This window comes from Oreochromis aureus, linkage group 10 (genome assembly GCF_013358895.1).
Source record: "Oreochromis aureus strain Israel breed Guangdong linkage group 10, ZZ_aureus, whole genome shotgun sequence".
In the NCBI taxonomy this organism is placed as follows: domain Eukaryota; kingdom Metazoa; phylum Chordata; class Actinopteri; order Cichliformes; family Cichlidae; genus Oreochromis; species Oreochromis aureus.
In genome coordinates, this window is record NC_052951.1 from 14,723,762 (window position 1) to 14,745,216 (window position 21,455).

Consider the following 21,455-nt stretch of genomic DNA (forward strand, 5'->3'; position numbering starts at 1 on the left):
GGTGCTCAGTGTTTCTAAAGAAGCCTTAAAACTTCTGTACTTAACACCAGCCATGTCAGCAAGAATAATTATTTCAAATTCCAAAGGTTTCTCGAATGATTTTACATATGATTAGAGGGTAAGAGCAAAGCACCGAGACAGGTTTTACATCACACCATCAAGGCAGGAAAAGAAGTCTACGTATTTGAATTTTTAGCCTTTGAGTCAGTAATGCAGTACTGGAGGTAGAAGAAAAGGGGAACAATCAGTTATATGAAATGGTGCATGTCAAGGAATAAGCTGTGCAGCTCATTTCTGACAGTAGAGGCAGGGAATCCAATTGCAATGCAAGGCCCACTGTCGAACATATTTACATAATGGCTGTAAGGCCAGTAGATATTGTGCACATCATAGCATGGAAGGCCAGCAGTTTGCAAGATTTTATTCAAATAAAACACTACTCCAGTCATTTTCACTCTTTACCTCCTCTTCCCTCTCTGGTTCAAGGTCTGATACGGTGTAACCAGCTGCAGGAGTCGAGGTTGTTTGAATAAGAACCTTCAGATTTTTTTGTCCTTGACTGTAAACAGTTGAGATACACATGTTACGGGGGTGGGATAAAAGTAGCATATTACTGCATGTGTTATACATATCATAATATCACATTGCATAATCTCTTGTCTACAACGAAATAAGTATGATCTTTTGATTTATTTCTCCAACTTTTCTACTTGCGCTTCTGTATTAAACCAGCATTAAAAGGTTAGTGCATCCCCCTATAAGTCGAGGGAAAGTGGCCCCGCAGCTTTATGTGCTGTTTCTCACCATGTCTATTATAACCACCTTAGCACTTTGTCCTTGGCTTGCATTTAAAGTGACTGCGAGGCAGTGAACGTACAAGGGCCGGACAGGCACAGAGACCCCACAGAGTTTGCTTCCAATGTTTCTTATTAGTACCAAACAAAGGCTAGTTTGAGAAGCAGATTTGACCTTTGAGGAAGGTTGGCAGGAGTAGGTAGAGGCTGACAGGGTGAGAAGTTGGTCAACCAAAAGAGAAACAGCAGGATTCTGTCAAGAGTGATCCACATCAGGAAAGTGGAGCTGGCTGCTGAGGGGAAATGGCACTGAACCCTAAAGAAAGAACTAAACATACTGCCCATGTCACAAAGGATATGGGTTTCCGTTTAAACAAGGTTCCTGGCCTGACAAGCAGATAGATTAAACTTGTCAAGCCATTGTCTCTTTAGTCAGAAAAGTGTGAAAAATATTATAAAAAGATAAACATCACCAAAGAAAGAATTGTTTTTAATATAATTAGAACAGTTCTATTGATGTACAAAGCAAATATCAATATTAAATATAATTTAATAATACACGCCAAATGGCACGACAAACTGCTAAGCTGTAAAATAAATGCATAAATAAATATTAGCAATAATTACTATTTTATCATCCACAACTGACACTGTACTGTTCAACCTCTGTTATACCCTCATAATAGTGATATCCAGCAGCAGATTGAAGTGGGGCATAATGCCCCCCAGGGCAAATGCCCTAAGGCTCAAAGTGCAGGCCCCGAGAAGCAGAGGAATACCTCTAAGTAGGGTTAGCCCTTACTTTCATTTATTTTTAAGTGATTGCTCAACATGTTTCACTATCTTGGGCTTTCCCCAAACCCATTTGTGGGGACGCTCGCTTTTCCTACCGCATCTGTGATTTGCCTAATGAGTCACGTTCATTCTTGTTTTTGTGCAGGATCAAGGCAACATTGGTGTCATCTTCAATGTGGGGACAGATGACATCACTATTGATGAGCCTGCTGTCATAGTTAATGATGGCAAGTACCATGTTGTACGCTTCACACGCAGTGGTGGCAATGCCACTCTCCAGGTGGACAACCATCCAGTCATTGAGCGTTACCCACCAGGTAAGGTTAATAGGACAAACTTTGGAGTTATTACACGCATAGTGAGACAGCATGAAACTTCTGGATCAGATAGAAAGGGCTGCATGTCTGCCTATTTTTTTTTTTAAAAATCACTGAATAAGCAGTTATGAAATAAATCATTTGGAAAAAAGAAAAGAAAAAACTGCTTGGCAGTTTGCCCAGTGGGTAATTTTAATTCAGTGTTCCTGCGTGGTTATTTTATCAGTTTATAAGATATCTATTAAAGTTGCCTCATGCGACTAAAAATTATGTGTTTGTGTAAAAATATAATAGTTTGACATGAATAAATCTCCCTAAAGCTGCCTTTTTGAGTTTAGCAGTTAAGGTATTTTCATCAGCTGCTGCTGTATTTGCATTTAGTTTGGTAGAGAAGTGGGAAGATGTGAAGTTGTGGCTCAGGTGGGATTCTCTAGACTTTTCTAAATGATGTAATACTTAAGCCATTCTTGTGTGGTTTAAGTGCTATTTCAGCCTAATATAGCAGTGTTTTAGCTGTGAATGTATGAACTGCTAGCCTTAAATTTAAAGTGTAGTGTTGTTTCAATAAATGTTCACTTGACCAATTCTTGCTGACATTCAAAATGTCGCTGTGATCATGCTTGATCATACTTAATCTGTCTGTTATTAGATACAAAATAGTGTAGATTCACTAAAGGGAGACCGTTATAATGATTAGTTATATTTATCTATTTTAAATAACAGTTTTATTTTATGTGTGGTAACCTATCATAGTCAGTAAAAATCACAAAACTGTGTGCACACAACATATACATGGACCCCAAAAAAGAAAAGAAACATACATAAAATGATCATAACCGGCTGTGCTTTAACCTGTTCTGAACCAATCTACCAATTAACCTTATTCAGAGCAGGTGCACCAGCTGGCATAGTGGGACACAAACCACATCCTTTCTATGCCTCCAGCTGGTGTTCAAAGCACAGATGCATATAACACGAGGGCACATGCATCAGAGTTGGGTAATGAAGATGGTGTGCACCTTTATGTCAGCTCCCACTCAGCAATCAGTGATATTTGTGACATTTCACATGGTAATGCACAGAACAGTTAGAAATAGGGAGTGTACATCACACAGGTGAAATTCAAAATCACTGCTTTTCTATTTTCTTGTGCCTTAAATAGATATCAAATATCATAGAGTCATTTTTTCTGGCAATTTGTTTAAGAAAAAAAAAGGCAAACATATTTGAACATCTTCACTATATTACATCTTACAGTATAACCAGGCATTTAACTGCCTTTTCATTGTTGTGCTGTAATGGTTTACTTTAAATTCTAACAATTATTCATATTTGTATTATTACATATTGGTTGAAAATGTTTGCAAATAATAATCTCAACAGAAAGTGAATGGAACAAAATAATGTCACAAGAATTTACTAATAGTTCAAACTTTTAGTGACCCTGTGGCTGATGATTGATAGAAATGCCTCGGTGCTAGGTTTTAATAAAAATCTGGGCTCTCCTAATGTCTAGAAACAATTCATACTGTAATTACTGTATGTTGCTTGTTTTTATTTTATTTTAATTTATTTGTTTTGCATTTGCATGTGTTTAAAAGAGAGCTGAAGTCTTGTCTCACCGGGGAACTGTTTGTGTCTTGTTCAAATGAATGAACAAGACAATGAATGAATGAACACCAAAGAGACTCAAAATTGCAACTCCCAGAAGTCTTTGATGTTGACATACTGTCACTGCCTTCTGGGAGCTCGAGTAAAAACACTGCATGTATACCATGCGCCGCATTGGAAAAATGCATTTTGGCACTGAAGTGAGTGAGACTTTGGCTCTCTGTGAATGCAATCGAATTCATATGCTCCTACTCTAACTACATGACTTTTTATCACTGTCTAAATGTAACTGTTTTCCTGATTTGATTGGTTGTTTCTTATAAATGAATGTCTGTTTTATAAAGTACATAAAATTATTCTGCTGTAATTGGTAATTACTGAAGACGATGCTTTGCTTGGAAAAAAAAAATAGCTAAATAACACTAACTAGAGTAGCACATTATAAATAGCCTAAACGTTGCTCTAATTAGCATTAACAGTGTTACTCATAATAACTAGATAACACTAAGTAAAGCTCAAGTTTCTTTTAACTCACAGCTGGGTTAAAATTGATAACTTGTTAAACCTGTTAGCCGTTATAACTTTGTTTCTAACCATGTGATGTTTCAGCTTGCAGACTTTAACCTTTAATCTGTCTCTCCAAATTCTTTGAAGGACACTATGATAATGAACGACTGGCTATTGCTAGGCAAAGAATCCCATACAGACTTGGTCGGGTAGTTGACGAGTGGCTACTCGATAAAGGTAAAAATATAATTGATTAATTAATTAATTAACCCTTGAAATAACTAGTAAATAAACTTCCCCCCTGAGAGGTGCAGTGCCAGAAGACAAGGGTGACAAAGTGCAGGTTACCCAGACGTATACATTTCCATTTTAATTGGAACTTGTACTGGCTATGAATTTTAATGGCCACAGTATAGCTTTAAGCAGAAGAAAATGAGTGTGGAAGCAAACGGATATGGCGTGCTTGCCATTTCTTTTTGTCATCCTTACACCTTGTGGAGAGGCTGCACCTTAACAAAGATTTTAAACTAAATTAACTAAAAGCGCATAACCCTTGTCTAACCCTCTATCATCCCTCTTAACCACTGTGTGTAATTAGATACTGTGTGTAATTATTCTACATAAATATCATTAAAATGCTGTGTAACGTTTTCATTAATACCAGTGAAGCTAACACTGGACATAAGCTGACTAGGTTTCGTTCCTAATAACTGAACCATATTTTAAACCATAGCTTCAGGATGTGTTCACCCCAATGAACCTCTTTCCCCTTTTCTTGTTCCCTGTAATCTTGTGCTGCCTTGCATTGTACTACAACGAGCACATCAGACTCCCAAGCTGAATTTTTTTTGCTGCAACAAAACAGCCCTGACAGGCTGTTAAAGTAGATCACTGTTTGCAGCCATTAACTTTGCTAATAAGTATTCTCCTGAGTTGGGCCCATTACTGCAGTCCTCCTCCTCAGATGTAACACTGCTTATCAGTAAAGGTGCTGACAGCGGTGCTGTTGGATATCATTGCCCCTTTCAGGAGGTAAAACAATTGGACCGTGGGGGAAACCCACGGAAAAGCATGTTTTAATGGCCTAATGGCTGATGAAGTCAGTGGGAGGAGGGAGTCTAATTTTTATTGTCATTCGGCTTCAAACTGTCTGATGTGTGGCAAGACTGCCATTTTAGTAGTTACCTGTTAAAAGGAGCCATAAGATACGTATCTTCACACCTTCTTTTTTTTTTCCTCTAAAGCTAAGAGATAAATATAAATATCATTTTCCCACAGGCAGCTGCTAACTTATTCAGTGACATTTCAAAATCATAAATCTTAAATAAACATCTAAATAGGCTGTAAGCCTCCTCTTCTTGCATGTGTAAAGTCAAAATTATAAACTTGCTGCTAACCAACATTTCCCTTTTTAGAGTTAACATCTAAATAAGCTTTTAAACAAATTAATTACTAAATCCCACCTGGCTCAGATGATGTTCTTGTGCAAAATCTCCCATATGCCGTCTCTGTGTGTGCTCTGCCGTTCTCTCCCTTTTTCCATCTTCTCCTTCTCTGTGTTTCTGTCTAACTTTAGGGAGACAGTTGACCATCTTTAACAGCCAGGCAGCCATTAAAATTGGCGGTTCTGACAAAGGGCGGCCCTTCCAGGGTCAGATTTCAGGGCTGTATTACAATGGTCTCCAGGTGCTCAAACTGGCAGCGGAAAATGACCCCAGTGTACAGGTGGAGGGGAACCTGCGGCTGGTCGGAGACTCGCTCTCCGTGGTGACCACCGACACCACCTCCGTCACCCCGCTGGCGGTGTCTGATATGTCTACCACAATCATGGAAACTACCACCACGATGGCCACCACCACCACCCGCAGGCAGCGGTCGCCCAGCTTGAGGGAGAGCATCTCAAAGGTCAGCGAGTTTTAAAAGGGGTGCTAATTTGCTGACAACAGGGAGGTAATTGGCACATAAGGTGAAGGCTGTTGTCCATGTTTCGCAGTAGGAAAAAAGGCTATTTTAAATATGGCTTAATAACAGTGAGTTTTCTTTTTTAATTAATTAGCTTTGTAGAAATCTGGAGCTGTGTGTGATTCCCAAAATTACAAATTTATATTTCTGTTCAATTTCTAGAGACATTTTCAGGTTGCTAATATGTCTAAGCATCCTTAACATTCTCAGTCTACTTTAAAAATGCAAAATCGTGATTAATATAAGAACAAAACTGAGTAATACTTTGGCAGTGTCTTTATGTGTGTCACCTTATAAAACATAAATGTAAGAAAAGAAGCTTCTGTTCTATTAAACTTGCACAGGTTTACACATTTGGAGCTTATTTAGCTTATACTGTAGTTTCTGTTCCATTCATCTTGTATTAATGCACATTTTGAAATTTAACTTGCAGCACTAGAATCTAAGGTGACAGTCAACACACAATCACAAAACCAGATAACACTTCTGAATCCCCAGTTCTTCTCTACACTTGACAATGACAAGCTTATTTTTCCGATTTTTTAGATTTTCAGGCCTTAAAGGGGTTTAGGAACATGAACACATTTTTTTCCATCATGAAAGGAGTTATGAGATGAAATGTACCACATTTAAGTCTCACACCATGACAAAATTCAGTGTTTCACAGCATCATTAAATTTCTTAGCGCTGCATCGGCCATTACTGAAAGAATTAGGCATATAAAACCTTGTATGGAGTAATAGGTAAGATAAAATGCTTCATAAATTCATTAAATAACAGGTTTGATCCAGCATGTTTGATTCTGAATTCATTGCATAACTTACTTTCCATCAAGGTATTAGGATTAGGATAATGATAACATTCTTGCTTAGTGTATTTTTACAATACAGCGGCCACATAAAAACAGAATTTGAATGTGATAAAAGCTGAAAACCCTTCAAATTGGAGAAATTTCAGTAGTTGGGCTTGTCCTGAGGTTTTAAAGAACCCCCACTGCCACTGCCTCTCCTAATAAAACTGCAGAGTGCTCTTTTTGTTCCATTTCTTTTGTCCAGCTATCCTAAAATGGTCTTCTCTATATTTTCAATTTATCAAAGTAATCCATTAGTGAGCCTTCTATTGCCCACTCTGCCCAGAGCCCACTGTGCATCCTGCATCCTCATTAAACATATGTGAGAATTTCTTATGGGGTTTTTTGTGCAAATTTGATATAAAAGAATTGTTTAAAACCCAATTATATAGCATTTAGCCCATTGAGAGTCCCCATCGGTGATGTTTTTCTATTGTTTGCACACATAAAGTCAGCCAAAGGGGTAAAGGATAAAAAGCAGCTGCAGATGGGCTCATTTTGAACTTGTAGTCTTACTAGTGTCGCTCCAGGCACAAACACTTAAGCAGTACAGTGCTGCATAGTGCAGATTTTTTTTCTCAGACAGGACAGTCAGCGTAAAAAAGAGACTGTCTGTGAGCCTGAATGAAGAAAAATGTTTATTGGGTATTTGTTAAAAAAGAAATTGTATTCCCCGTTTGCTTTCAGCCACAGAACTCTGATGATATTTTGGTGGCATCAGCTGAGTGTCCAAGTGATGATGAGGACCTGGAAGAGTGTGAACCGGGAACAGGTGGGTCAATTGGTCCTTATGAAGCGATGGTACTAGGGTGCTTAGATGAGTAATGTTATTTTTACCCAGGAGTGCGGACAAAATGCAGTGCTTTTAGGCAGCCGTCATTGTTCTTAAAAAAACAGATCTCTCTTCTCAGTTTCATCCAGCTATCTTACACTCACATATTGAGTAATTCTGTCAAATGACTGTCATTATTTGGATAGTTATTACAGACTAGGGCTGTTCGATATAACGATATATATCGGATGACGATAGAAAAACGTCTATCGTTTCATTTTACGCTATCGTTTGTTTCGTGGTGTCGCAAAATAAACTGTTTACGGCAATATTTTTTCATCATTTTGATGGTCACTGTAGTGGCTATATTAATTTCTTAAAGTTCTCTCTTTCTCTTATATTTAATATAACCACACTACGGACGGACAAGCGCTTGTTTTTTATGCGTTTTCGTTAGCAACAACGACGGTAAAACCACGGCGTGTCCGCTTGTTTATTTTCCACATAAACCTTTCACAATAAAGCTCAAGATCCTGTTGAGGTTTTTCAAAATAAAACAAGTCACGTGAAAGATGCAGAGTATTAACGGATGAGAAGCAAAAAGAGCCGCCAGGTGCTGCTAAAAAATAAACCTTAGACTCAAACGTTAGAACAGACTTTTCTCCGCAGCACGCTGTGTAATAAATACTCACAAAGAAAACGGCTGCCGTTACAACTTATGTCTAAAAATGTATAGTTCCATGCATCAGTTAAAACACTCGACTCCAGGTACACGACGCCCAGCTGGAAACACTTCACGCAAGTCGAGATGCCCGAGATTCACAGAATTTACAGGAAATGTTACATTTTTGTAATTTATATCGTTATATCGACGATAGATGTCTTAATATCGGGATATGAGATTTTGGTCATATCGCACAGCCCTATTACAGACTCAACTAGCATTAATTTGTCCTCTACCCTGTATTTGTAGCTCACAAAAGTGAATCGAAGACAATCTTTGTGAAGTGTACTTCAGGCATTAAGAGGGTCTGATCGGGTTTGTGACAGAAACAAGCTGTAGAACTTAAGAGTCTGGCCTTATTATGGGTGCCTTAATTATTAATATGACCTTATCAGAATTGTTTGTTGTTGTCTGGCCCGGCAAAGTGTGACTGAAATAATAATGAAAGAGAACCTATTGGCCATAAATGTCTGTAGATGTATGTATCTGTAACTCTGCAGAATGCTATAATCGTATACACAAACACACACACACACACACAGAGGAAAATATATTGTTGAATTGTTGAGGCATCTATATTAAAATAGTGGTTAAAGGTACATCTGTAAGATAGCAAGTGCTTTCAGAAAATCATACTATTTTGTGTGTGATTCATTCATACAATAACCTTTCTGCTCTCTTATCATTCCTCAACCTCTGCCTACAGATGTGCATACCGCAGCATGGCCATTTAAAACTTAATGTTTTTGTGTTTATTATGTGCTCTTCATTCAGCTGCTGCCTCTCACGGGTCATCTTGTATGTTTGTTTCTGCATGTGAGCTCTTTTTTACGCATTTGCTGTATTGCATTATTAAACATTCTTAATCTGCACACCCACACACATATGCATACCTTCCAGACAGCATTATGATGCTTTCGGTTTGCTTTTCTCCTCAGTTGCCAAGCGCTGATGTAAATACCCATGTATTATAGAAATCGGCATAGTATGTGCAATTACTATAAATAAAATCACTGATAAGCCATCTAATATTAGTTAAATTCTTCATTATTAATGTACATAATGAGCAGATTGTGCTTCCGTCCTGATGAGCACAACTGCTCAGCCAGAATTTCAGTGTTAATTCTGCTCTAATTTAGGATCCCCTACCTTTTCTGTTTTCTTTCTAGGAGGTGAATTAGTGTTGCCTATTATAACAGTGGATTCCCTTGAGCCCCCATCCATCGCCACCCGTTACCCCGTCATCCCTCCTCCTCCTACCCTCCTATCCCCACTTGAAACCACCAAAGAGTCCCTGATACTCCCTCCCCACCCTTCCTGCCCCCCGGACCAGGAGGACTGTGGTGACCCTGTGGAGGTCTCAGCCTTCGGCTCTGGGGAGATGACGGAATCCGATGACGAGGACTTTTACAATAATAACTCCCCCTTGGTCACTGACAGGACAGTCCTTCCTCCACCCCCTGCTGCTGGTGATGGTGGAGTCCAGAAACCCCGCCCCTTACCTCCTTTTGTTCCCACCACCAACCCTGACCAGCTCCACATTCCTGCAGGCAAAATGAACACCCGTGACCAGGTGCTTCTGCCCCCTGTTCCTCCATCCTCCCGAAACACACCAGGACTAACTTACCCCCCCAATTTTCCCCATGTGCCCACAGCCAACCCCACAGCCTCTGATGATAAGAGCCTGCCTGGTGCCGTGGAGGTGATAAGGGAGTCCAGTAGCACCACGGGGATGGTGGTTGGTATCGTGGCTGCTGCTGCTCTCTGCATTCTTATCCTCCTCTATGCCATGTACAAGTACCGGAACCGGGATGAGGGCTCCTACCAGACAGACCAGAGCCACAATTTTGCCAACAATTCCACTGCGGAGGGCAACGGAGCAGTGGTCAAAGACAAAAACACAGCGACAGCCTCTGTGGCAAAGGCCATCACAAAGGGCAAAAAGAACAAAGACAAAGAATACTACGTCTGAAATCACAGGAGAGTAGGCAAGTGTGGGCTGAGACGAGAGGATGAGAGAGGATGCTTTCGTTTCGCGCCCCTATATTGTCAGGTCGACTATCAGAAAAATTCCACACAAGAAAAAAAAAAGAAAAGAAACAACAACTGCGCAAAGCAATTGTGTCCTGCTTTTACATTTTTCTCAAAAGTCAAGGTTGCCCAGTTCCTATTAATGATAAATTCTTATCTACGGCACAAGATCTGACTCATCCTCTGTATCACAATGTGCACTCGGTCTGCATTCACCAATTCCTTATTAGTGTATCATTTTTTTATGTTTTTAACAAGCTCGAAGGAGGCATATCCACTTTGGCTTTGTATATAGCATGGATATGGCACCGTGAAGAAAGTGCTGAAAAACATCTGGTTTCTTTGTACTTCTTTGTAATGCCCTATCTCAAGTCTCAATGTCCCCATTATGATGTATGAGGCTGAACAGCCCAGCTATTGAATTTTGATGGTAGATGAACAGAGAGCACAACAGTCATCCTGGCTACACTCGAACAGAAGGCCTTCATTTGGATAAGACATCATGTCTGCAGTCTACATGTTATTTCATGTGATTTTAAAACTCCCCACTCACTCTGCCTCTATCCACAAGAGATGGTACCGTGTTGCTGATGGCTTATCGTAAAGTAAATGAAGCAAGATATTTAGCCCTCCTGGTGAAAAAAGGAATTTTCAAATCCTTCTCCATATTCTGGCCAGTGAACCTTATAGTATGATGGCTCAGAAAGAGAATTAATATCAGATATTGCAGTCAATGTGCCATGCCACTCCAGGTAGGGATGATTGTGAGCAAGTCATTCTACACCAGTGAAGGTATTTATCCGTGAACACTGCTTGTATGTACATATAGTGGTTAGCAGATTGAAAAAGCATCGTGTTCGCAGGGAAGGTATAAAGAAGAATAATCATGTGAGATGCTATGCTTGGCCCGCCCCCGCAACACAGCTTTTCATGACAACTTCAAAACTGTTTCAGCCCGAACTTTACACGAATTTTCAAGAGCTCAGAATCACATTTGAGAGTGTTTTCTGATTGCTTCTTGGAAAGAGGAAACCAACACACCTCACCAGATGCTGGCTCGCTCATAATGTTTTCTTTCTTCTAAACTGTCTTGGGATAATTCAGAAGCACACAGAAAATGTAAACATATCTTTGAAGCATAGATATTCCTTGTAAAGCAGCCAAACATGTATTGTTTTTTTTTTCTATCGGTTATTAAAAGACTATTCTACAAGATGAATAATTGAAGATTTGTGAATTGTATTGATATTTCTCTGATATTTCAATGTATCTTGTTACCACTCCTCTTAACACGTTATATTTTAGATTGCCTTTTACTCAAATCCGGACTAAAAGCACACTTTTTCCTCTGATAGCTGCAAATATCGTTTGGGTTTTTTGGGGGGGATTATTTACGGTACAGATTATGCAGAGAAAACACAAGGGTGGAACAAACAGATGTTTTGTTTTGTTGCATTGTGCATTTTATATGTGCTAAATCTGTTACTCAATGGATCTGATAATATAAAGCCATTTTCTCTGTTGAGTTATTTATTCATGCTCTGTGATTTCCTGTTCTTTTTTTTATGAAAGTGCCATTCGACATGAGCTGCTCAGTGCTCAGAAAATATACCATTCCTCACTCATTGCTATTGTATAGTGTTCATGTGAAATGGATCTTAATATGTGTACAGAACGTGGATAAAGATGAAAATACACTTGATTATATACTTTGTACACAACTGTGTTGTGTGTTGCTTCTTAGAAGTTCCCTAAAATAATTAACTTTATTTGACTTTTCTTCTTGGATGCAACATTGTGGGCGAGCACACCGAAAAGAATGTAGTTTTTAGGTAAGGACCGTTCAGCTTCATGGTGTCAGATATACTGTGTGGTAAACTGTGTGACCCTCGTTTTTGTATGCTTCTGCAACAGCTGTGGGAGTGCAGTCCCTGCAAACGGACTAAGTTAATATAATAGTGAAATAAAACTAACTAAATTTCAAATAACAAAACTGACATTTTCAGAGGGTAAAAAAAAAGACTTTGAATATAAAAAATACAGTCAGTCTTTTTGTTTTAGTATTTTTCAAGTTGGTCTCACTTTTTCACTCAATTAGCAAATCGTAGCAAATGCTTTTATAGTGATAAATATATAAATGCAAATAAAATGTAATCAAAACTAAACTGAAAGTAAACATTTTAAACAATAAAACGAATCTGTAACACCAAAAACTGCAAACTAAGTAAAAACTAAGCCAAAGAGAAAATAACTTTTTAACTCTATATTAATAAAAGCTATGAAAATAACACAGCTATAATAACCTTGGTACAGATGCTGACCCTACCTTGTGAATGTTATACCTCAGAAATGTCTTATGAAAATTTGGTAAATTTAGCACAAATATTCCCTTGGCCTCAATGATGAACTGAATAAAGATTGTTGGTCAGAGGTAAAAGTCACTGTGACCGTACCCAGTCCCATAACAGCGATTTACTCTACTTGATTTTATTAGAACACCTGGAAGAAATATCATCACATCTGGCCCAAACATCCACCGGGACTCAAGGATCAACCATGCAGTGGCCGAAGATCACTATGACCTCATAAAATATGCTTTTGGCCACAACTTAAGAATTCCTTTGCCAAGTAACAGAAGATTTTAAACAAATGTTTAATATTGTAAAGTGATGGCATCTTAAAATGGAAAGGTCATCAGTAAAATTCACTGTGGCATCATAATGTTCTGTAAAACATCATAACTCAAGAGCAGGAGGTTTGTGTGTGTGTGTGTGTGTGTGTGTGTGTGTGTGTGTGTGTGTGTGTGTGTGTGTGTGTGTGTGTGTGTGTGTGTGTGTGTGTGTGTGTGTGTGTGTGTGTGTGTGTGTGTGTGTGTGTGTGTGTGTGTGTGTGTGTTTGTGTGTGTGTGAGCGTCTATGCATGTGCTTCGAAGTTCAATAAGAGGACAGATGCGGAGGCAAACAGGAAAGGTAAACTAGGGTAAACCTTAATGAAATTTACTGGAGAAGAATAACAAAAGGTGCTTCAGGGTTATTCAGGCAGGCAAACAAAAAAATAATTCAAACAGAGAAAAAAAATTAGATTTATCCAGAAGAAGGGGGGGGGGGTTCAGATTCCAATGAAACAACGAAGAAACACGAGGAGACATGCAGAGAGAGAAGCAAGAACACAGGAAGGTGTACAGATGAATGGACAGAGGGAGAAACAAAAGGCTAAATACAGCAAGGTAATTGGGAACAGGTGGAAACAATGAGAGAACCACAGGAGTGTGAACCACATCCAGATATGAAAGGCACACAAGAAAAGTAACTATCAAAACAATACAGGGAGCGATAGGAAAAAGTGACAAAGAAATTAATACACAGGCAAACAGGGTGGAAAGAAAAACAGACTAGAAATAGAAAGAGAAGAAACATCAGAACAATGACTGGAACAGGACGATCGTGACCATATTTCACGTTTGGTTGAATACTGAATTACTCACACTAATTCTGGGGGCCAAACAATAGTGCTTGTGTAGATTTTCTGTGCTGCAGGGTTGAAGATGTGTCTTTATTTAAAGTGTTGGCAAAGTCAGGGTCATGGGACATAAATCCATCTGGTACTTTTCATTCAATTTCTTTAAAATCTTCACTACATCATAGAAATCTGGATAGAAATGAATAAAAATTTAGATTAACCAGTGTTGCCTTACTTACTATAAGGCAGTAATTCTTGCAAATTAGCAATGTAACATATTCATTGCTTCCGTTTGTCTGTTAGTGCTTGGGACCAAAGAATCTTTTTAGGATAGACCAAAGAAAATCACAATGACGTCACTCTACAAAGGCTAACATGACAGGTTAATATATTTAACATGAGGAACTAGTATTTGCACAAATTGCAGGTCATGTAATGTGCTAAAAATGTGTCTTACACTTGAATTTCATCATCATTTTCTCACTCCTCTCTTTGCTCACGCACTCTCTTTTGGATTCTGCGTTGTTCTGGCATTTTAGTAGCTCCTGGATGTCTATTATTTATAATGAAGCATATTTTCTGTACCTTCTTATACTATCGGTGTCCATTGCAGGAAATGCCTCGGTGAGGCTTAAATGCAGTTTAAATAGTCCAAAAAAAGAAAAGAAAAAGAAAGGCAGGATAAATTCTCATAAGAGATGCTAGTGATTTGTCCACAGTGTGACACAATCAGGTCTGACACTCGTGGACTTTGTTGTTCCCTCACTTGAGTACCAAGTACTCAACTTGGGTTAAAAAAAAAAACATAAAACATGCATTTCAAGCCGGTGACTTAGAGTTTTAAAAAAAAGGTAATTTACAAGGCAGGAAGTGTTATTGTAAAAGTTACTATTTTGTCGAATTAGGAAAAATGAAGGTGTTTGTGGAAACTAGGAGTCAGGCTATATCAGGCTCTGCTACACTTAATTTAGTCAGTCTTTATTTGAAATCCTTCAAATAAAGTACTAGAATATTCCCTTAATATGTGGAGCAAGTCTATATGCTGATATCATATTGAGCAACAGCTACTAACTTGAGGCTACAGCACATGAGGTGTTTCCTCACAGTAAAAAAAGTATGCCACCGCACAGCATTTATCTAAGGCAAATTTGGTTATCATCTTCAACTACGGAACTACAATAAGGATCAGCAGCCTCATGATAATCTTTGACAGCGGCACCATGTTGGTGTTGTTTGACTACCCCCTGCTGAGAACATGTGGAACTGTAAGAGGGGAAAGCAAGTCGGTGACGTTGATGTGATGTAAGGTTATAGTTGCCTGCACTTAAGCAGCCATCAGTTTATCTCAAGGATGTTTATCACCAAAGACAAGAATTTAGAGAGACTGCATTTCAAGCCAGCAGGATGACCTGTCCTATCAGACGTTTGTGCTGATAGTGATGACAATAATCCTGTGGGCTAAGCAAGGTGTGGTGTCAGTACGGTTTTGGTGCAGCAAGGCCTGATCTGTGCTGACACTGGGTATCAAGGAGGGTGGCTACAGGATATGATAAGCCACTCCTGAGCATTGCTGAGGTATCACAAGGTTAATTCAACAAAACAGCAAAGGCAGGGGAAACAGATGACGGCTGATATGGCCTACCTACACTGAAGCTATAGGTGTAGCATGCAGGGATTTAATTGGAAGGGGGAACAGAAAAGTGCAGGAGCTGCTTTTAGACCTGATGCACCTCGAGCATAGTAATGTACGACAGTAATGAGTGTATTTTCCATCCATCCATCCATTCTCTTCTGGTTATCCAATTCAGGGTCACGGGGTGGGGGTGCTGAAGCCTACCTATGTGTATTTTAATTAACGCATTTTTTATGTGTGTGTGTGTGTGTGTGTGTGTGTGTGTGTGTGTGTGTGTGTGTGTGTGTGTGTGCGTGTGTGTGTGTGTGAGCAGATGACCATCCATGATTAATTTCCTTTGGGATTAATAAAATTTTATGAAATGAGCAACCACTGCTCAAGCAAGCAAGGTTTTCTTTTTACTGTAATTACTATATTGTTATTTCCAAGGACTTTACAAGTACTTATATGTGTTTCATAGCTTCTCTTCATATCTTGACATTTACCCTTGGCTAAGTGTCATCTTCCCACAGCCGTGATGTTAACTCAGGCATCACTCCCTCCACATAACTCTGTAAACTGAGAGACAATGAGTCCATCCATGCTCTTCCACTTATCCAAATCAGGATCACAGTGGGACTGGAACGGTACATCCATTAAGACAGTGACAGACTATTTGTGTCTTTGGACTATGGGAGGAAGCCACTGTACACCGCGAGAACATGCCCTCCGCACAGAAAACCCCTAGAATGGACTTAAAAGCAGGACCTTCTAGCTGTGACGCAACAGTGCTAACCATTGCACTACTATGCTGCCCATCCAGCCATCCATTTTCTTCCACTTACGAGAAAATGAGTTATTTACACAAATATAAATGGTAGGATACCTCCCATTTATTAAGGAAGCAAGCTCATATATACACTATATAGCCAAAAGTATTCACTCACCCATCCAAATAACTGATTTCAGGTGTTTCACACTGCTAAATACTTCACAAGTCTGTTAGTGTTAGTGTTAGTGGTATTGTAACAAACTGGAAGCAAATGGGAATGACAGCAACTCAGTCACGAAGCAGTAGGCCATTTAAAATCACAGAGCGAGGTCTGCAGATGCTGAGGTGCATAGTGCACAGAGGTCACCAACTTTCTGCAGAGTTATAGCTGCAAAGGGTGGGCAGACATTATATTCAACTCTTTGGATTAAGAATGTCAGTCAGGTTCATATGTGTGTGAAGGCATAGGAGCTAATACCTTGGGCAATATGTTATATTTGCACAAGAGCTTTTTTTTAACATGCCCTCAATAAATAGGCAATTTTACAGACAAAGATGGTCAGAGATGTTCTTTACTTTACTCTTGCATCATACAGTTGCCATTTAAGTTTTTGGCGTTCCCAAATCTTGAGCAGCTGTACATATGAGATCGTTTCCACAGCATGTCTTTTGTCTTGTCTTCCTCCCCTCATCCACAACTGGAGTTTTTCCTTCCCGCTGTCGCCAAAGTGCTTGTTCATAAGGGGTCATCTAATTGTTGAGGTGGTCTCTGTTTTGTCTGTATTGTAGGCTCTTGACCTTACGCTATAATGCAGGTTGAGGCAACTGTTGTTGTGATTTGGTGTTATATAAAATTGAATGTAACTTAATTGTCCACCTGATAAAAGAACAACTTTTTTATTTGTAAAGAGTTTATGTGTACTGTCATAAAAACAAGAGATTGTTGGCTAATGTTGCAGAATGGCACACAAATGCGGGTTCTATACTATTCATAAAGAATAAATATAAAATATAAATATACATTTTTTACCTATCTCAAAATCAGCTACCTACCTATATGTAGGTCCAATTCATCTCTTGGAGCATGGACAACTTGGGTTGTCAGGCGGCATCTGGAACTGAATAGCAAGGTGAGGGTCTTTTGGGATTGTAGGGAGCAGTTTTGCAGTGTGGCTGGCTTATATGGGGGTTAGCTTGGCCTACATTAACCTGAGCTAGCTGGTAAACCCATATATAAGAAACGTCTACATGAACGCCAGGATCTGAGTTGTCCAGCAAAACATTGTAGTGTAAATATTTTTATTCCGTTATTTCTTCACCCTGATAAGTCAAGGTTTTATTTTTATTTGTATATATTTATTTTTATTAATTTGTTTAGGTAATTTTGTGGTTGATTGGTTTGTATTAACATTACATTTTAAGAATATTTTAAAACAAAAGAAGAAGGGAAAAAAAAGCCCTCCTCGTGACGTCAGTACACATGGCCAATCAGCGCCATGGGAATCTCTCTCGGTCTCTCACTCTGCGTCCGTGCGTGCGTGCTTGCGTGCATGTGTCAACTAGTTGTTAGCAGAGCTAGCTACCCAGTGAGCTAGCTCGTTGAAACATTTTTTTGTTTTTGTTTAGTTTTTTTTTTTTTTTTTTTTACATAGAGTCCGTTTATACCAAGAAACATTTGTTGTTCATCATGAGAGCGGACCACGGCTCCCCATACATGATGTTTGTCACCCAGTAATGCCAAAGAGGAGCACGGCCTCTCGGGAAAAAAAATGATAAGTTAGCTAACGCCAGCAAAAAGTGAAGCTACAGTTTTTTAACAGCCGATTTCCTTCCTAGCTAGCATCCTGAGACGGAAAGCGCTGAGATTTTGCATGAACTGGATGCGGAAGGAGGATATGAGGCAACCTGGACAGCTAATGCTAACTATGAGCTATGCTGGGATCCAAAATCGGAGAACATCTCACTGTGAGCACAATTATTAAATCTGTCAAGCCAGCGTGAGATAATAATAGCTAATGACTTTCACCTACCTATTAGCGGTTAGCGTTAAGCTGTCTTGTTTTAGGGTGACGTTACAGTTACCCAGTCAGCGATAGGGACATCAAGGTAGAAATGCTTACATATGCGGCCTAGCATTAGCCGGTAACTAGCATTAGGTACCCTAATGTTGTCTGTCAGGCAGTTTGAGGAGATAGTCTTCGGGTTTAGGTCATGTTTTCATATTCACTGAGGTCACTGAAACCACTGGCGGCTGACCAGACGTGAGAAATGCACAGAAATCTTTGTAATATACGTTGAACTGCCAGTTAGCTTGCTAGTGCCTGTCACAAAACTTAATCTAGCTGGCACACCAATGGCCTGGACGTGAACATAGGGAGTTCATGCTGTGGGAAAACAGAGTAATATGTCGGCTGTGTCATATATCAGATACAGCCTTTTTTGTTTGTGTGAAAGACATCTAATGGCAAATTATGTTTATTATAATCGTTGTTTGACATGCCATTGCTAGCTTATGTTATTCTTTTGCATTTATCGATCACTTAAACGATTCTGTCACTTCACTTGCAATAAAGGATAATTAGTGTCCTGTGATTTAATTTAATTAAGTAAAGGTCAGATGAAAGAAAAGAGTAAAATGTTAAAGTAAAGCAAACTAAATAGAGATTATAAGTTGCACCTGAAACAAAAAGAGCAGCATTAAACTTATTTGATTTTATTATATTTTCAAATGTTTTTCCATAAAATCTAGTGTTTAAAGTGAAGCCTCATAAAAGAAAACTGACTAATTTTGATCTCTCTCACAGATGAGCGCTTGTTTGTGCAGTCATTGGGTTACCAGTGTGTCAAAAAGTCACTCTGCTGATTACCCACCCAGGATTAGGCTAGAGTGTGGCAACGCTGGTGCAGGGAGGGAGTTTATACTGGCACAAGAATATGCAAGGACTCTTTATCTCAGCTGAAGTGTATGCATACATCTAAGACACAAAACTGTTGTGCTTGATGAAACAGTCTTGGTCAACCTGCCATGCCCCATGGACGTGCCATCGTAGACACAAGATACCGTGGCTCAAACTGCTGCACAGTTTTTTGAGCTACAGCCTTGGGGGAAGCGTTTCAACTTTTAGTTGAACCTGAAGGTGGAGATGGGTTCCCAAGCTCTTCAGATACTGCGGCAGGGCGTGTGGGCTTCGCTCACAGGAGGGTGGTATGTGGATCCCCACCAGAGCACATTCTCCAACTGCTTCCACCTCTACCTTTGGATATTTCTCCTGGCCTTCCCCTTTCTTCTGTACATGGTAAGTTCATTTTCCCATCACCAAATAAAAATAGGAGCTACCAAAATAATGCAGAAATCCTTTTAAATCAGTTTTCAGAAGTTAGCCATGATGCACATGATAGCATCAAGTAATTTCAGTTACATAGGTCAAATCACAAATTTACCTCAAGTAGTTTAATAATCTGTTTCTTACTTACATGCTCAAGCCCTTTTTACACATAGGCAACTTCAATTGACTTGATCATCTCCCAGGATTATCATGTGTAAAATGGGTCAAATCCTATGTTCTGAATAACATAACTGCATATTTATTTTTTTAATGATGTAAACTGTATGAGAGACTCATTCAGCACATATGCATGGGATAATAACTTTATAGTTTAACTTCTAGTGCTTGTAACAATAAGAGGAATAAACACTAAGGGTGTCTGCCTGAACTTGTGTGGTTAAATTAAGATCCTGTTTTAAAATAATTCCATAATAAGTTTGGAATATCCAACTATATTAAACACCTCATCTCCAATTAAGCTTCCTTCCTGGTTCTAGTTATTTGAAGTGACTGCCCGGTCTCATTTTTGTAATTCCTCTCTTTAAATTCCAACTCCTTGTCAGGCTCTTCCTCCAAGCTTGGTGGTGGCAGGTGTGTACTCTGCTGTGGTTGCTGTATTTTTTACTGCCATTAAAGTGGTAAACTACCGACTTCATGCAATGTTCGACCTTGGGGAGATTGTAGAGAAAAAGCAGGCCTCACTAACAGCTGAAGCGCCAAGGACAGAAGAAGGAGAAGAGGGGTCAGGTGCTCATGAGGGGAATCAGCACAGGTAATGTGATGTGTCTTAAAGAAAACTTGCCTGTTACAATGTTGTGACTTGCTGAATTCTTTGACATTTTTTTCTTCCTGCATGTGACTATTTCACAGGGATAGTCATGTTGGCGTAGAGATGACTGTGTTTCGGAAAGTCAACTCAACACCCCCAGTGCGGTGCAGCTCCCAGCACTCTCTGTTTGGATTAAACCAAGTGTCGGTGAGGATTACCATATTTACTAGTGTGCAACATTGTCTCTTCTGGCTTCCACCATTTCTCCAGTTCTACCTATTAGAATTTTTTTAATTCATTAACTTGGTCTATCAGATGTTTTTCTTAGAAACCTTTTTTTAAAACTGCTCAGAAAAAATGCTACACCTGTCTGTCAGCGTCAGCACGAGGAACTTCAACCAATGAAGCAAACTACAAGATGTAGCAAGCTTTAAAAGCTAGCAGGTGGTATGGCTACAGGCAAACATAAAAAAAAATAGACAGCAGATGATTGAATAAACCAAGTGACTGTTAAACCTAAGTACACTTGTAGCTATGATCTTTCTAACTTGTAGCTCCTCATTAAATGCTAATTGGTCTGAACCTCCCGTGGCTTAAAGAATTGCAAGATATATTTCTCTTTTAAGGCTTCGGTCGCAGTGGCAGGTTAAAAAAAATATGTATTTTCCATGATCAGTATGCCTATAATAGTAGTTTGCAATATTTTTTTTAGTTCAGTACCAACCTAAGGGGGAATTGTTTAAGTACTTCGCAATGTTCTTATGGCTTTCGTAATACATAGTCATGTGGATCAGGTGGTTTAAAGCATTGTGTATATTCTTTCTTACTCTTCAGGAATTCTTGCCTCAGTTGGAGGATTCAGGGGGCACTAAGGGTAAGCATCTAAATGTTTTAATTCTGCATACCATACTTTTATTTTAAATCATGATGTATATAATAGATAGTCTGACATTTTTATCCAAGCATATGTTTTAAATTTTTAATTACTAATTTCTTTTTATTTCAGATATCAAAGAGTTAATGCGGGAACAAGGAAGCAATAATGTGATTGTCACGTCAGCTCAACGTGAGATCCTACGTCAGAGTTCCCAGGACCCCATTAGTAAGTCTGCTATTATTCAGTGATTAGAAATGAGCGTTAGATACTGGAAACA

General features: G+C 39.1%; 2 protein-coding genes across 7 annotated transcripts in view; both read left to right on the top strand.

Moving 5' to 3' along the window:
* The window catches only part of nrxn2a (neurexin 2a), a 128,049-nt gene extending 115,970 nt beyond the window's left edge, over positions 1-12,079 (top strand). For 5 of the 6 annotated variants that reach the window (XM_039618668.1, XM_039618670.1, XM_039618669.1 and 2 more), the window contains 5 exons: positions 1,735-1,906; positions 4,172-4,261; positions 5,601-5,929; positions 7,524-7,608; positions 9,502-12,079. In XM_039618668.1, coding sequence (XP_039474602.1) covers positions 1,735-1,906; positions 4,172-4,261; positions 5,601-5,929; positions 7,524-7,608; positions 9,502-10,304 — 1,479 coding nt within the window. In that variant the 3' untranslated portion in view covers positions 10,305-12,079. The remainder of the gene's footprint in view (positions 1-1,734; positions 1,907-4,171; positions 4,262-5,600; positions 5,930-7,523; positions 7,609-9,501) is intronic. The other variant, XM_039618672.1, reaches the window with a different exon arrangement.
* Positions 12,080-17,746: 5,667 nt separating this feature from the next.
* Positions 17,747-21,455, top strand: part of LOC116336198 (pecanex-like protein 3) — a 34,362-nt gene continuing 30,653 nt past the window's right edge. Inside the window, exons 1-6 of the mRNA XM_039618534.1 lie at positions 17,747-18,171; positions 19,011-19,502; positions 20,096-20,304; positions 20,403-20,508; positions 21,136-21,175; positions 21,308-21,403. Of these exons, the coding sequence (XP_039474468.1) occupies positions 19,350-19,502; positions 20,096-20,304; positions 20,403-20,508; positions 21,136-21,175; positions 21,308-21,403 (604 nt within the window). The 5' untranslated portion in view covers positions 17,747-18,171; positions 19,011-19,349. The remainder of the gene's footprint in view (positions 18,172-19,010; positions 19,503-20,095; positions 20,305-20,402; positions 20,509-21,135; positions 21,176-21,307; positions 21,404-21,455) is intronic.